General features: G+C 40.8%; 1 protein-coding gene across 1 annotated transcript in view; it reads right to left on the reverse strand.

Moving 5' to 3' along the window:
- Window positions 1-17,869, reverse strand: part of capn2l (calpain 2, (m/II) large subunit, like) — a 36,039-nt gene extending 18,170 nt beyond the window's left edge. The window contains exons 1-4 of the mRNA XM_056280797.1: window positions 17,583-17,869; window positions 12,273-12,342; window positions 4,425-4,546; window positions 3,691-3,824 (exon numbers count right to left, since the gene is read on the reverse strand). Of these exons, the coding sequence (XP_056136772.1) occupies window positions 3,691-3,824; window positions 4,425-4,546; window positions 12,273-12,342; window positions 17,583-17,819 (563 nt within the window). The 5' untranslated portion in view covers window positions 17,820-17,869. The remainder of the gene's footprint in view (window positions 1-3,690; window positions 3,825-4,424; window positions 4,547-12,272; window positions 12,343-17,582) is intronic.
- Window positions 17,870-18,495: the final 626 nt, after the last annotated feature.

The following is an 18,495-nucleotide window of genomic DNA, read 5'->3' on the forward strand; positions in this document are numbered from 1 at the left end:
GTATGCACACATCGACAGTGCTGCATTTGATTTGGTGCTGTTCTATTGTGCTGGGATCGATTGGTGATGCCTGCGGGCTCTGGGTTGTTTGATCGGGTCTGCCTTTGATGCTGTGTCAGTCTAAATAAAGAATGCCACGGAGAGGTTGTGTCGAGGGACAGCGCTGTGTCCTGACGTGATTTCTAAATACAATAGAGAGTTTACAGAACAAGCTCGACGCACACGGAGAAGCCCTGCCGGAGCTGGGCGCGGAGCCGCGGATCACAGCGCCCGTCTTAGTGGACTAGAGGCGTTTAATGGTGGTTCGTAGAACCACCAAGACGGCCATTTTGACGATTTGGGGTTTTCAAAGTTTAAAACTTTGTGAAAAAGATACAGACCTGCCGCTCCCCGAATGCTCCTAAAATTGCATATATTTAAATTAAAATGAGTTTTAGATCAATTTTACAAAAAATAGTTATGATAAGATCTACCTAAAACGACCATGAGCGGTCAAAATGACCGCAGGTAATTTGCGCGTGACGGTGTGCGTCATGTCAGTATTTATGACGTGTGTTGGTCGCGTCATTTCCTTCGTGAAGTTCGTTGCTCTGTCCTAGAAACACACTAGCGCCCTCCAGCGCAGACAAATGGTCTAAACCTGATTTGTGATTATTGCAACATGTCTGGGTACAGACGCACCATGACTACCACCGAGGTGTTGCAGTTTTTACAGGCGTTGGACCGCAGCCATTTTAATTTGTTTGAAAAATAGTATTAAAGTTGTTAAAATGTTAGTTTTGGTGTCAGTTAGTTTAACAGAAACGGTGAGAAAGGTAATGCTAATACAACAAAATGGCAAGACATTGAGCAGAAAAGCTCCCAGTCAGCACCAACACACAACTACAGTCAGCACCAGTATATGACTACAGTCACCACCAACACACGACTACAGTCACCACCAACACACGACTACAGTCACCACCAGTACATGACTACAGTCACCACCAACACATGACTACAGTCAGCACCAGCACACGACTACAGTCAGCACCAGCATATGACTACAGTCAGCACCAGTACATGACTACAGTCACCACCAACACATGACTACAGTCACCACCAGCACACGACTACAGTCACCACCAACACACGACTACAGTCACCACCAGTACATGACTACAGTCACCACCAACACACGACTACAGTCAGCACCAGCACACGACTACAGTCAGCACCAGTATATGACTACAGTCAGCACCAGTATATGACTACAGTCACCACCAACACACAACTACAGTCAGCACCAGCACACGACTACAGTCACCACCAACACATGACTACAGTCACCACCAACACACGACTACAGTCAGCACCAGTATATGACTACAGTCACCACCAACACGCAACTACAGTCAGCACCAGCACACGACTACAGTCAGCACCAGTATATGACTACAGTCACCACCAACACATGACTACAGTCACCACCAACACACGACTACAGTCAGCACCAACACACGACTACAGTCACCACCAGCACACGACTACAGTCAGCACCAGTATATGACTACAGTCACCACCAACACACAACTACAGTCAGCACCAGCACACGACTACAGTCACCACCAACACATGACTACAGTCACCACCAACACACGACTACAGTCAGCACCAGTATATGACTACAGTCACCACCAACACACGACTACAGTCAGCACCAGCACACGACTACAGTCAGCACCAGTATATGACTACAGTCACCACCAACACATGACTACAGTCACCACCAGCCAACGACTACAGTCAGCACCAACACATGACTACAGTCAGCACCAGTACATGACTGCAGTCACCACCAACACACGACTACAGTCACCACCAGCAAACGACTACAGTCAGCACCAGCACATGACTACAGTCAGCACCAGCACATGACTACAGTCACCACCAACAAATGACTACAGTCACCACCAACACATGACTACAGTCACCACCAGCCAACGACTACAGTAAACACCAACACACGACTACAGTCAGCACCAGTACATGACTACAGTCAGCACCAGCACATGACTACAGTCACCACCAGCAAACGACTACAGTCACCACCAGCACATGACTACAGTCAGCACCAGTACATGAGTACAGTCACCACCAGTTAATGATTACAGTCAGCACCAGTACATGACTACAGTCACCGTGACTACAGTCAGCACCAGCACATGACTACAAGACTACAGTCAACACCAGTATATGACTACAGTCACCATGACTACATTCAGCACCAGCACATGACTACAGTCAGCACCAGTACATGACCACTGTCACCACCAGTTCATGACTACAGTCAGCACCAGTATATGTCTACAGTCAACACCAGTACACGACTACAGTCAGCACCAGCACATGACTACAATCAGCACAGGTACATGACTATAGTCACCGTGACTACAGTCAGCACCAGCACATGAATACAAGACTACAGTCGGCACCAGTATATAACTACAGTCACCATGACTACAGCCAGCACCAGCACATGACTACAGTCAGCACCAGTTCATGACTACAGCCAGCACCAGCACATGACTACAATCAGCACTACAGTCACCACCAACACATGACTACAGTCACCACCAGCCAACGACTACAGTCAGCCCCAACACATGACTACAGTCTGCACCAGTACATGACTACAGTCAGCACCAGCACATGACTACAGTCACCACCAACACATGACTACAGTCAGCACCAGCACATGACTACAGTCACCACCAGCAAACGACTACAGTCAGCACCAGCACATGACTACAATCAGCACAGGTACATGACTATAGTCACCGTGACTACAGTCAGCACCAGCACATGAATACAAGACTACAGTCGGCACCAGTATATAACTACAGTCACCATGACTACAGTCAGCACCAGTACATGACTACAGTCAGCACCAATATATGACTACAGTCACCATGACTACATTCAGCACCAGCACATGACTACAGTCACCACCAGTTCATGACTACAGTCAGCACCAGTTCATGACTACAGTCAGCACCAGTACACGACTACAGCCAGCACCAGCACATTACTACAGTCAGCATAGGTACATGACTACAGTCACCATGACTACAGCCAGCACCAGTACATGACTACAGTCACCATGGCTGTAGTCACCACCAGCACATGATTACAATCAGCACTAGTAGGTGACTGTAGTCATGTACTGTGTGGCTGCCAGATGCGAATGTATGGAAGTGGACTTAATTTGAAGCAGGGCGGGGCTTAAACTGAAACCTGAAGCTGGGTCTTCCTGGTGGGGAGAAAAAGAAGAATGTGTGAAGAGAAGCTCTGCGGGTGGGGCAGTTCAACCTGAATATTCAATTTCACAGAGATGATTTATAGGAGCCAGTTGGGAGAATGTGGTAGAGATGTGACAGAGATGAGAATATGAGGAGAATATCCGACGGATAACACAGCAAACTGATCTGACTAGAAACCAGACTGTCAGGTGAGACGAGCAGGAAAACCAGTTCAAACTGCAGGTAATCAAACCTGCTGGTTTGAATCTGTTCAGACTCCCTTTCTTACTTGCCATAGGCTTTGCAGACAGGTAGACAGACAGGTAGGCAGACAGGTAGACAGACAGGTTGTCTTACTTGGCATAGGCTTTGCAGACATGCAGACAGGTAGACAGACAGGTTGTCTTACTTGGCATAGGCTTTCTCCAGCAGAGCGCTCCAGAACTCTCTTCCCTCTGCTGAGTGGACGAACATCAGCTCTCCATCTTTGACAGGCAGACGGTCGTCAATGACCACATCCACCCACTCCCCAAACTGCCAGAACTACAGGACACAGCAACAGCTGGTCAACAGTCCCACAACAGCTGGTACACAGCCACACAACAACTGGTACACAGTCAGACAACAGCTGGTACACAGTCACACAACAGATGGTACACAGTCACACAACAACTGGTACACAGTCAGACAACAGCTGGTCAACAGTCGGAACACAGCTGGTCAACAGTCACAACAGCTGGTCAACAGTCAGGTATTCTACCTCTGCAGCAATGAGTGACATTTACCCTGAGCCTTGCAGAGAACACGAGTCATAACAGTGGTAGCGCAGTAGTGTAGTAACAGCATGAATACTCGTAGTATTACTACAATCTTAGTATCTACTAGTATCTATAACTCTATCTCTGTCTGTCTGTCTATCAAACACACACAGATACAAACCATCACACACACACACACACACACACACACACACACACACACACACACACACAGCTTGTTGTGTGATGTGTGCGACAGTGTGTGTGATGGTGTGTGTGATGATGATGATGATGATGATGTGTGTGTGTGTGTGTGTGTGTGTGTGTGTGTGTGTGTGTGTGTGTGTGTGTGTGTGTGTGTGTGTGTGTGTGTGTGTGGTTTTACCTGGAAGTGGAAGACTCCAGCGTACGCTCCTCCCTCAAAGCTCTGTCCATGAGGAACCACCCGGGCCAGAACCTCCTCATTCAGCGTCAGAGAAGCGATGGCCGCCAGCAGCCAGCAGTCACCTGGTAACACCCGCCTACTTTAGTCTGGTTTAAATGATGCTAGCTCATGTTGCATCACCCGGTAACACCCACCTACTTTAGTCTGGCTTAAATGATGCTAGCTCATGTTGCATCACCCGGTAACACCCACCTACTTTAGTCTGGTTTAAATGATGCTAGCTCATGTTGCATCACCCGGTAACACCCACCTCCTTTAGTCTGGCTTAAATGATGCTAGCTCATGTTGCATCAACCGGTAACACCCACCTACTTTAGTCTGGCTTAAATGATGCTAGCTCATGTTGCATCAACCGGTAACACCCACCTCCTTTAGTCTGGCTTAAATGATGCTAGCTCATGTTGCATCAACCGGTAACACCCACCTCCTTTAGTCTGGCTTAAATGATGCTAGCTCATGTTGCATCACCCGGTAACACCCACCTACTTTAGTCTGGCTTAAATGATGCTAGCTCATGTTGCATCAACCGGTAACACCCACCTCCTTTAGTCTGGCTTAAATGATGCTAGCTCATGTTGCATCACCCGGTAACACCCACCTACTTTAGTCTGGTTTAAATGATGCTAGCTCATGTTGCATCACCCGGTAACACCCACCTACTTTAGTCTGGTTTAAATGATGCTAGCTCATGTTGCATCACCCGGTAACACCCACCTACTTTAGTCTGGCTTAAATGATGCTAGCTCATGTTGCATCACCCGGTAACACCCACCTACTTTAGTCTGGCTTAAATGATGCTAGCTCATGTTGCATCACCCGGTAACACCCACCTACTTTAGTCTGGTTTAAATGATGCTAGCTCATGTTGCATCAACCGGTAACACCCACCTACTTTAGTCTGGCTTAAATGATGCTAGCTCATGTTGCATCACCCGGTAACACCCACCTACTTTACTTTGGTTTAAATGATGCTAGCTCATGTTGCATCACCCGGTAACACCCACCTACTTTAGTCTGGCTTAAATGATGCTAGCTCATGTTGCATCACCCGGTAACACCCACCTACTTTAGTCTGGTTTAAATGATGCTAGCTCATGTTGCATCACCCGGTAACACCCACCTACTTTGGTCTAGCTTAAATGATGCTAGCTCATGTTGCATCACCCGGTAACACCCGCCTACTTTAGTCTGGCTTAAATGATGCTAGCTCATGTTGCATCACCCGGTAACACCCACCTACTTTAGTCTGGCTTAAATGATGCTAGCTCATGTTGCATCAACCGGTAACACCCACCTCCTTTAGTCTGGCTTAAATGATGCTAGCTCATGTTGCATCAACCGGTAACACCCACCTCCTTTAGTCTGGCTTAAATGATGCTAGCTCATGTTGCATCACCCGGTAACACCCACCTACTTTAGTCTGGCTTAAATGATGCTAGCTCATGTTGCATCAACCGGTAACACCCACCTACTTTAGTCTGGCTTAAATGATGCTAGCTCATGTTGCATCAACCGGTAACACCCACCTCCTTTAGTCTGGCTTAAATGATGCTAGCTCATGTTGCATCACCCGGTAACACCCACCTACTTTAGTCTGGCTTAAATGATGCTAGCTCATGTTGCATCACCCGGTAACACCCACCTACTTTAGTCTGGTTTAAATGATGCTAGCTCATGTTGCATCACCCGGTAACACCCACCTACTTTAGTCTGGCTTAAATGATGCTAGCTCATGTTGCATCAACCGGTAACACCCACCTCCTTTAGTCTGGCTTAAATGATGCTAGCTCATGTTGCATCACCCGGTAACACCCACCTACTTTAGTCTGGTTTAAATGATGCTAGCTCATGTTGCATCACCCGGTAACACCCACCTACTTTAGTCTGGTTTAAATGATGCTAGCTCATGTTGCATCACCCGGTAACACCCACCTACTTTAGTCTGGCTTAAATGATGCTAGCTCATGTTGCATCACCCGGTAACACCCACCTACTTTAGTCTGGCTTAAATGATGCTAGCTCATGTTGCGTCAGATCAGTATGGTTTAAATGACGCCAGCTCATGTTGCGTTACATTAGTCTGATTTAAATGATGCGTGTGTAGTGGTTATAGGGATACATAATTCCCCTTATTGAGCTGGTAGGAACGATAGTTTACAGCTGCTGTTTCCTCGGTTCGGGTTTACAGTGACACACTTCCACTGCGCGGGTTTTTGGTTGTTGTTGTAATGGTGGAAGGAATAAATGGTGCACGTTGTGTAGCCGACAGAGAAAGTTGTCAAGAGTCCTGCTTGAGCTCCTCTACACTAGCTCATGTTGCGTCACATTAGTATGATTTAAATGATGCTAGCTGATGTTGCGTCACATTAGTATGATTTAAATGATGCTAGCTGATGTTGCGTCAGATCAGTATGACGTCATCTAGCTTAGTTTAATTGCTGGGATGAGACTGAGGAAGCAGCGCACATCAGATGTTGGCTGTAGTGCCTGCAGCTTGTATCAGTACTTCAGGCATGCATATAAGTCAGGTGACCTGTACTGAGATGACGTGTGTGCATGTGAAGAGGCCTTAGTCACCAGCAGGACTATCTTAACCCACCACATGTTAGTAACACTCTCATTTTAAGTATCAATAATCCTTGGAGAACATCAAAATATGAAACTCTGAACCTGTCCTGACAGTTCTACATGTTATGCTATGTTACACTCTGTTATACTAGGTTACACTCTGTTATGCTATGTTACAGTGTGTTATATTATGTTATACTATGTTACACTCTGTTATGCTATGTTACACTCTGTTATGCTATGTTACACTATGTTATGCTATGTTACAGTGTGTTATATTATGTTATACTATGTTACACTCTGTTATGCTATGTTACACTCTGTTATGCTATGTTACACTCTGTTATACTATGTTATGCTATGTTACAGTGTGTTATATTATGTTATACTATGTTACACTCTGTTATACTAGGTTGCACTATGTTACACTGTTATGCTATGTTACAGTGTGTTATATTATGTTATACTATGTTACACTCTGTTATGCTATGTTACACTCTGTTATGCTATGTTACACTCTGTTATACTATGTTACACTATGTTATGCTATGTTACAGTGTGTTATATTATGTTATACTATGTTACACTCTGTTATACTAGGTTGCACTATGTTACACTGTTATGCTATGTTACAGTATGTTATGTTGTGTTACACTCTGTTATAATATGCTACACTACGTTACAGTATGTTATACTATGTTAAGCTGTGTTATGATATGTTATACTATGTTACACTGTTATACTATGTTACACTATGTTAAGCTGTGTTATGATATGTTACACTATGTTACACTGTTATGCTATGTTACACTATGTTACACTACGTTACAGTATGTTATACTATGTTACTCTGTTATACTATGTTACACTATGTTAAGCTGTGTTAAGCTGTGTTATGATATGTTATACTATGTTACACTGTTATGCTATGTTACACTATGTTACACTGCGTTACAGTATGTTATACTATGTTACTCTGTTATACTATGTTACACTATGTTAAGCTGTGTTAAGCTGTGTTATGATATGTTATACTATGTTACACTGTGTTATACTAGGTTACACTCTGTTATGCTATGTTAAGCTGTGTTATGATATGTTACACTATGTTACACTCTGTTATACTATGTTACGCTATGTTATGCTATGTTACAGTGTGTTATATTATGTTATACTATGTTACACTCTGTTATACTAGGTTGCACTATGTTACACTGTTATGCTATGTTACAGTATGTTATGTTATGTTACACTCTGTTATAATATGCTACACTACGTTACAGTATGTTATACTATATTACACTATGTTAAGCTGTGTTATGATATGTTATACTATGTTACACTGTTATACTATGTTACACTATGTTAAGCTGTGTTATGATATGTTACACTATGTTACACTGTGTTACACTACGTTACAGTATGTTATACTATGTTACTCTGTTATACTATGTTACACTATGTTAAGCTGTGTTAAGCTGTGTTATGATATGTTATACTATGTTACACTGTTATGCTATGTTACACTATGTTACACTACGTTACAGTATGTTATACTATGTTACTCTGTTATACTATGTTACACTATGTTAAGCTGTGTTAAGCTGTGTTATGATATGTTATACTATGTTACACTGTGTTATACTAGGTTACACTCTGTTATGCTATGTTAAGCTGTGTTATGATATGTTACACTATGTTACACTATGTTATACTATGTTACACTATGTTAAACTATGTTATACTATGTTATACTATGTTACACTATGTTATATTATGTTACACTATGTTATACTATGTTATACTATGTTAAACTGTGTTACAGTGTTATACTATGTTACACTATGTTACACTATGTTATACTATGTTATACTATGTTAAACTGTGTTACAGTGTTACACTATGTTATACTATGTTACACTATGTTATACTATGTTATACTATGTTATACTATGTTACACTATGTTATACTATGTTACACTATGTTATACTATGTTACAGTTATACATACAATGCTTTCACTTCCTGAAAGTAAAGGAAAGCATCTGTCACAGCTGAATAATAATAATAATATTAATTACATCCGTACTGAAACATCACCAGCAGCAACAGCCCTTACTGCTGAAGGTACTGGCACCGACATTAACTGTTTCCCAGACTCAACCCCCCCCCCACCACCACCACCTCTCAGCCCCCCCCTTCACCCGCCGCCGGCCCTACTCGGTCCACTTTTCCAAGCCTCGCCCAGAATTCCAGCTCCTCTGTTGTCAGGGCGGTGTTGTGTTGACATCCTTCTATTGAGGACTGAACGTGTTGACTCACGCCGTCTGTTTCCACCCACATGAACATTCGACACACCCAACTGTCAACCAGCAGACTGTTAACCAACAGCTTTTAACCCACCTGTTAACCAGCAGACTTTTAACCCACAGCTTTTAACCCACCTGTTAACCAACAGCTTTTAACCCACCTCTTAACCAGCAGACTGTTAACCCACATCTTTTAACCCACCTGTTAACCAACAGCTTTTAACCCACCTGTTAACCAACAGACTGTTAACCATCAACTGTTAACCCACCACATCTCTGTCAGCAACAGGGATGTGGGAAACATCCCTGTTGCTGACGCTGCTGTGTTGTGTGCTAGGGGGTTGTTATGATATGGGGTTGGTATATATGAGGTGTTATGATATGGGGTTGGTATATATGAGGTGGTATATATGGGGGTGTTATGATATGGGGTTGGTATATATGAGGTGTTATGATATGGGGTTGGTATATATGAGGTGGTATGTATGAGGGTGGTGTGATATGGGGTTGGTATATATGGGGGTGGTATGTATGAGGGTGGTATGATATGGGGTTGGTATATATGGGGGTGGTATGTATGAGGGTGGTGTGATATGGGGTTGGTATGTATGAGGGTGGTATGATATGGGGTTGGTATATATGAGGGTGGTATATATGAGGGTGGTATGATATGGGGTTGTTATGTATGAGGGTGGTATGATATGGGGTTGGTATATATGAGGGTGGTATGATATGGAGTTGGTATATATGAGGGTGGTATGATATGGGGTTGGTATATATGAGGGTGGTATGATATGGGGTTGGTATATATGGGGGTGGTATGATATTGGGTTGGTGTATATGAGGGTGGTATATATGAGGGTGTTATGATATGGGGATGGGGTTGGTATGATATGGGGTTGGTATATATGAGGGTGGTATATATGAAGGTGGTATGATATGGGGATGGGGGTGGTATGATATGGGGTTGTTATGATATGAGGGTGGTATATATGGGGGTGGTATGTATGAGGGTGGTATGATATGGGGATGGGGTTGGTATGATATGGGGGTGGTATGATATGGGGTTGGTATATATGAGGGTGGTATGATATGGGGTTGGTATATATGGGGTGGTGTTATGATATGGAGTTGGTATATATGGGGTTGGTATATATGAGGGTGGTATGATATGGGGGTGGTATGATATAGGGTTGGTATGATATGGGGTTGGTATATATGAGGGTGGTATGATATGGGGGTGGTATGATATAGGGTTGGTATGATATGGGGTTGGTATATATGAGGGTGGTATGTATGAGGGTGGTATGATATGGGGATGGGGTTGGTATATATGAGGGTGGTATGATATGGAGTTGGTATATATGAGGGTGGTATGATATGGGGTTGGTATATATGAGGGTGGTATGATATGGAGTTGGTATATATGAGGGTGGTATGATATGGGGTTGGTATATATGAGGGTGGTATATATGAGGGTGTTATGATATGGGGATGGGGTTGGTGTGATATGGGGTTGGTATATATGGGGTTGGTATATATGAGGGTGGTATGATATGGGGGTGGTATGATATAGGGTTGGTATGATATGGGGTTGGTATATATGAGGGTGGTATGATATGGGGGTGGTATGATATAGGGTTGGTATGATATGGGGTTGGTATATATGAGGGTGGTATATATGAGGGTGGTATGATATGGGGATGGGGTTGGTATGATATGGGGTTGGTATATATGAGGGTGGTATATATGGGGATGGGGTTGGTATGATATGGGGTTGGTATATATGAGGGTGGTATGATATGGGGATGGGGTTGGTATGATATGGGGTTGGTATATATGAGGGTGGTATGATATGGAGTTGGTATATATGAGGGTGGTATGATATGGGGATGGGGTTGGTATGATATGGGGTTGGTATATATGAGGGTGGTATATATGGGGATGGGGTTGGTATGATATGGGGTTGGTATATATGAGGGTGGTATGATATGGGGATGGGGTTGGTATGATATGGGGTTGGTATATATGAGGGTGGTATGATATGGAGTTGGTATATATGAGGGTGGTATGATATGGGGTTGGTATATATGAGGGTGGTATATATGAGGGTGTTATGATATGGGGATGGGGTTGGTGTGATATGGGGTTGGTATATATGGGGTTGGTATATATGAGGGTGGTATATATGAGGGTGGTATGATATGGGGATGGGGTTGGTGTGATATGGGGTTGGTATATATGAGGGTGGTATATATGAGGGTGGTATGATATGGGGATGGGGTTGGTATGATATGGGGTTGGTATATATGAGGGTGGTATATATGGGGATGGGGTTGGTATGATATGGGGTTGGTATATATGAGGGTGGTATGATATGGGGATGGGGTTGGTATGATATGGGGTTGGTATATATGAGGGTGGTATGATATGGAGTTGGTATATATGAGGGTGGTATGATATGGGGATGGGGTTGGTATGATATGGGGTTGGTATATATGAGGGTGGTATATATGGGGATGGGGTTGGTATGATATGGGGTTGGTATATATGAGGGTGGTATGATATGGGGATGGGGTTGGTATGATATGGGGTTGGTATATATGAGGGTGGTATGATATGGAGTTGGTATATATGAGGGTGGTATGATATGGGGTTGGTATATATGAGGGTGGTATATATGAGGGTGTTATGATATGGGGATGGGGTTGGTGTGATATGGGGTTGGTATATATGGGGTTGGTATATATGAGGGTGGTATATATGAGGGTGTTATGATATGGGGATGGGGTTGGTATGATATGGGGTTGGTATATACGCTGGTGTTACCCGTCGAACACACGACGCAGGGGTAGAAGGATGGTGAATGATGGAGAAGTGACAGACAGACAGACAGACAGACAGATATTACCCAGGGCTCCCTGGCAGATGTCTGTCCTCCTGGCTCCTTGAATAATGAACTGGGGGTTGGAGGTCAGCTCCTATGTCACAAAGAAAGAAACCAATAAGCGAGAGAGAGAAGTGTGACGGCCCTCTGTCAGCAGGTTGGCTGCAGGAAGTGCTATTCGGTGCTGCTGTCGGAGTAAACAATGTAAACTGTAAGATGTGTAGTAAACCGGTGGTGTGGAAGTAGTAGTAGTAGTCACACACATCTTTATGTAATGTTGTTGGTCTGAGCAAAGTTCGGAGAGCCAGGTTCTCCATCAGCCCCACCCTCTCTCACAGTCCCTGCCCAGTACCACCAGTCTGCTGCTGCTGCTGCTGCTTACTGGGAGCTGCCCAGCGCTGACTGCTGCTCTTGAGCCTGGCAGCTCTGGGAAGCAGGTTAAGACACCCACCTTCCATGTTTAGGGGACCAGGTCAAACCGGAAAGCCCACGGCACGAGGGTGTGGTGGTGCGGGGAACACGTGCTGCACGGCCTCGCCAGCCCACATGCAGCCAGAAACATGCTGGTTCCCCTGGTAACAAGAGGCCGTCGTGCTGGACTTGACTGGTTTCCAGGCTTCATCAATCACACGCATCCGCCGGGTCAGGTGACCTTCAGACCGGCGGATCAGCTTCTGACTGATGGACTGGTGGAGGTACTGGCAAGCTATCTTGCTCTCGTAGTGTTTTAACAATGATGTAACAACAACAACAATAATAATAACAATAATAACAATAATAATAATACTACTGCTACTAATAATAGTAATAATAATGATAAAAGTAATAATAATAACAGTTGTTGTAGTAGTGATAATAATAATAATAATAGTAATACTACTGCTACCACTACTACTTCTACTAATAATAATAGTAGTAATAATAATAATAAAAGTAATAATAATAATAGTTGTTGTAGTAGTGATAATAATAATAATAGTAATACTACTACTACCACTACTACTTCTACTAATAATAATAGTAATAATAATAATAATAAAAGTAATAATAATAGTTGTTGTAGTAGTGATAATAATAGTAATAATAGTAGTAATAATACTACTACCACTACTACTTCTACTACTAATAATAGTAATAATAATAATAAAAGTAATAATAATAATAGTTGTTGTAGTAGTGATAATAATAATAATAGTAATACTACTACTACCACTACTACTTCTACTACTAATAATAGTAATAATAATAATAATAACAGTAATAATAATAATAGTTGTTGTAGTAGTGATAATAATAATAACAATAGTAATACTACTACTACCACTACTACTTCTACTAATAATAATAGTAGTAATTATAATAATAAAAGTAATAATAATAATAATAGTTGTTGTAGTAGTGATAATAATAATAATAGTAATACTACTACTACCACTACTACTTCTACTACTAATAATAGTAGTAATAATAATAATAAAAGTAATAATAATAATAGTTGTTGTAGTAGTGATAATAATAATAATAGTAATATTACTACTTCTACTAATAATAATAGTAATAATAATAATAAAAGTAATAATAATAATAATAGTTGTAGTAGTAGTGATAATAATAATAATAATAGTAGTAGTAGTAGTAGTAGTAATAATAATAATAATAATAATATAAGTAATAAAAATAACAATAATAGTAGTAGTAGTAGTAGTAGTAATAACAATAATAATAATAATAAATGATAATAATAACAATGATAATGATAATAATAATGATGATAGTGATAATAATAATAATTATAATAATAATAATAGTAATACTACTACTACCACTACTACTTCTACTACTAATAATAGTAATAATAATAATAATAAAAGTAATAATAATAATAGTTGTTGTAGTAGTGATAATAATAATAATAGTAATACTACTACTACCACTACTACTTCTACTAATAATAATAGTAGTAATTATAATAATAAAAGTAATAATAATAATAATAGTTGTTGTAGTAGTGATAATAATAATAATAATAGTAATACTACTACTACCACTACTACTTCTACTACTAATAATAGTAATAATAATAATAATAAAAGTAATAATAATAATAGTTGTTGTAGTAGTGATAATAATAATAATAGTAATATTACTACTTCTACTAATAATAATAGTAATAATAATAATAAAAGTAATAATAATAATAATAGTTGTAGTAGTAGTGATAATAATAATAATAATAGTAGTAGTAGTAGTAGTAGTAATAATAATAATAATATAAGTAATAAAAATAACAATAATAGTAGTAGTAGTAGTAATAACAATAATAATAATAATAAATGATAATAATAACAATGATAATGATAATAATAATGATGATAGTGATAATAATAATAATGATAATAATAATAATAGTAATAATAGGGTCCGTAGAAGTTCAAGCCCTCCGCCACGTGGCACAGACCGAGCAACGCCAGTATGGCGAGCCAGCAATACAAGCGGCCAAAGAGGCTCTGACAAAAACAAAAGCCCCGAGGCTCTAAAGTACGGGGTTGGCATCCGGTACCATTGACCATATGGTGGCAGGGTGCCCTGAGCTGGCCAGAACTGAATCCCTACAAACACACAACAAGGCCGCCACATACCTGCACTGGAACATCTGCAAAGAATTCAACACCAACACAAAAGACAAACGGTACGAGCACGAGCCCCAAACAGGAACAGAGAAAGACCACATCACAATCTTATGGGACATGCCAGTATAGACAGACCGTGAGATAAAGGCCAACAGACCAGACATCACCATCAAGAACACAAAAGACAAAAGCTGCCTACTCATCGACATGTCCATCCCGACTGAAAGGAACACCTCAGTAAAAGTAACTGAAAGACTGTCCAAATATAAAGACCTTGAAATCCAGACTGAACAAATGTGGGTAATGAAAACCACAACAGTACCAGTAGTGATAGGAGCCCTGGGACTTGTAAAAACCACAGCAAGACCAGTAGTGATAGGAGCCCTGGGACTTGTAAAAACCACAACAAGACCAGTAGTGATAGGAGCCCTGGGACTTGTAAAAACCACAACAAGACCAGTAGTGATAGGAGCCCTGGGACTTGTAAAAACCACAACAAGACCAGTAGTGATAGGAGCCCTGGGACTTGTAAAAACCACAACAAGACCAGTAGTGATAGGAGCCCTGGGACTTGTAAAAACCACAACAAGCCCAGTAGTGATAGGAGCCCTGGGACTTGTAAAAACCACAACAGTACCAGTAGTGATAGGAGCCCTGGGACTTGTAAAAACCACAACAGTACCAGTAGTGATAGGAGCCCTGGGACTTGTAAAAACCACAGCAAGACCAGTAGTGATAGGAGCCCTGGGACTTGTAAAAACCACAACAGTACCAGTAGTGATAGGAGCCCTGGGACTTGTAAAAACCACAACAGTACCAGTAGTGATAGGAGCCCTTGGACTTGTAAAAACCACAACAGTACAAGTAGTGATAGGAGCCCTGGGACTTGTAAAAACCACAACAATACCAGTAAAATAACTCTAAACCAGTAAAATAACACGAAACCAGTAAGTTTCATGTTATTTGACTGGTTTCATGTTATTTGACTGGTTTCATGTTATTTTAATGGTTTCGTGTTATTTTACTGGTTTCGTGTTATTTTACTAGTTTCGTGTTATTTTACTAGTTTCATGTTATTTTACTGGTTTCATGTTATTTTACTAGTTTCATGTTATTTTACTGGTTTCGTGTTATTTTACTGGTTTCATGTTATTTTACTGGTTTCGTGTTATTTTACTGGTTTCTTGTTATTTTACTGGTGTCATGTTATTTTACTGGTTTCATGTTATTTTACTGGTTTCATGTTATTTTACTGGTTTCTTGTTATTTTACTGGTGTCCTGTTATTTTACTAGTTTCATGTTATTTTACTAGTTTCATGTTATTTTACTGGTTTCATGTTATTTTACTGGTTTCGTGTTATTTTACTGGTTTCGTGTTATTTTACTGGTTTCGTGTTATTTTACTGGTTTCGTGTTATTTTACTGGTTTCATGTTATTTTACTGGTGTCCTGTTATTTTACTAGTTTCATGTTATTTTACTGGTTCCGTGTTATTTTACTGGTTTCATGTTATTTTACTGGTTCCGTGTTATTTTACTGGTTTCATGTTATTTTACTAGTTTCATGTTATTTTACTGGTTTCATGTTATTTTACTAGTTTCATGTTATTTTACTGGTTTCATGTTATTTTACTAGTTTCATGTTATTTTACTAGTTCCGTGTTATTTTACTGGTTTCATGTTATTTTACTGGTTTCATGTTATTTTACTGGTTTCATGTTATTTTACTAGTTCCGTGTTATTTTACTGGTTTCATGTTATTTTACAGGTTCCGTGTTATTTTACTGGTTCCGTGTTATTTTACTGGTTTCAAGTTATTTTACTGGTTTCATGTTATTTTACTGGTTCCGTGTTATTTTACTAGTTTCATGTTATTTTACTAGTTTCATGTTATTTTACTGGTTTCATGTTATTTTACTGGTTCCGTGTTATTTTACTGGTTTCGTGTTATTTTACTGGTTTCGTGTTATTTTACTAGTTTCATGTTATTTTACTGGTTTCATGTTATTTTACTGGTTCCGTGTTATTTTACTAGTTTCATGTTATTTTACTAGTTTCATGTTATTTTACTGGTTTCATGTTATTTTACTGGTTCCGTGTTATTTTACTGGTTTCGTGTTATTTTACTGGTTTCGTGTTATTTTACTAGTTTCATGTTATTTTACTGGTTTCATGTTATTTTACTGGTTTCGTGTTATTTTACTAGTTTCATGTTATTTTACTGGTTTCATGTTATTTTACTGGTTTCGTGTTATTTTACTAGTTTCATGTTATTTTACTGGTTTCATGTTATTTTACTAGTTTCATGTTATTTTACTGGTTTCGTGTTATTTTACTAGTTTCATGTTATTTTACTGCTTTCATGTTATTTTACTAGTTTCATGTTATTTTACTAGTTTCGTGTTATTTTACTGGTTTCGTGTTATTTTACTGGTTTCATGTTATTTTACTGGTTTCGTGTTATTTTACTGGTTTCATGTTATTTTACTGGTTTCGTTTTATTTTACTAGTTTCATGTTATTTTACTAGTTTCATGTTATTTTACTAGTTCCGTGTTATTTTACTGGTTTCGTGTTATTTTACTGGTTCCGTGTTATTTTACTGGTTTCATTTTATTTTACTGGTTTCTTGTTATTTTACTAGTTTCATGTTATTTTCTAGCAGTAGAAGTGAAGGACGTGCGGTTGGAAGGGTGTCTCCTCACCGTGGGTCTCCTCCAGGTGACTCCCCGGACTTTGTAGGAGTTTGCTCCCAGCTCGTTGAATCCAAGAGAGGAGCTGAGAGCCGGGAAGGTCTCGTCCTGGAACAAGCTGCCTGTCTCCAGACAGTGTCTCCTCACACTTTCATAGTCCTGTCCCAGATACTTCACCGCCTGCTCCTGGCTCCCCGCTCCCGCACTGCGCTCCCGTCTGCGCTGAAGCGCCGCCGCCACGCCCGACATGTCGCCTCTGCTCCGGCTCTGCTCCGGCTCTGCTCCTGTTCCGGGACACGACGGAGGTGTGGCCGCTGTTGTAGAAAGAATGGGCGGGTCTCTCTCTCTGTCTCTCGCTGTCTCTCTCTCGCTGTCTCTCTCCCTCCCTCCCCACCCCTTTTCTCTCTCCTTCCTCAGTTCTCGCTCCTTTCCTCAGTATCTCCTTTTCCTTCTTTCTCTTTTTCTCTCCAACACTATCTACGTAGCTGTCTGTCTGTCTGTCTGTCTGTCTGTCTGTCTGTCTGTCTGTCTGTCTGTCTGTCTGTCTGTAGTGTCGCCCCATAAACAATAATTGGTGTGGAATGAAGCATACAAACAGACCCTATCCACACACTACACACTAGCTACATAATGATGAGACTACATTTCACATGATGCTTTGAGGAGGTGGCCCGAGAATTGGGAGGGGACAAAAAAGAGAGTTCTGGACCTGATGTGTGAGTTTTAGGATGGTGGATGGTTTGCAGTCTAAATTAAAGTTATATGTTCTGGTTTGTCGGTGTTCCACACCACGGGTGTGCATGTGAACCTGAACTCCTTGTGTTCAGTATTGACTGTGTTCAGTAGGACCTGTGTTCAGTATTGACTGTGTTCAGTAGGACCTGTGTTCAGTATTGACTGTGTTCAGTATTGACTGTGTTCAGTA

The sequence above is a fragment of the Lampris incognitus genome, chromosome 5 (assembly GCF_029633865.1).
Source record: "Lampris incognitus isolate fLamInc1 chromosome 5, fLamInc1.hap2, whole genome shotgun sequence".
In the NCBI taxonomy this organism is placed as follows: Eukaryota; Metazoa; Chordata; class Actinopteri; order Lampriformes; family Lampridae; genus Lampris; species Lampris incognitus.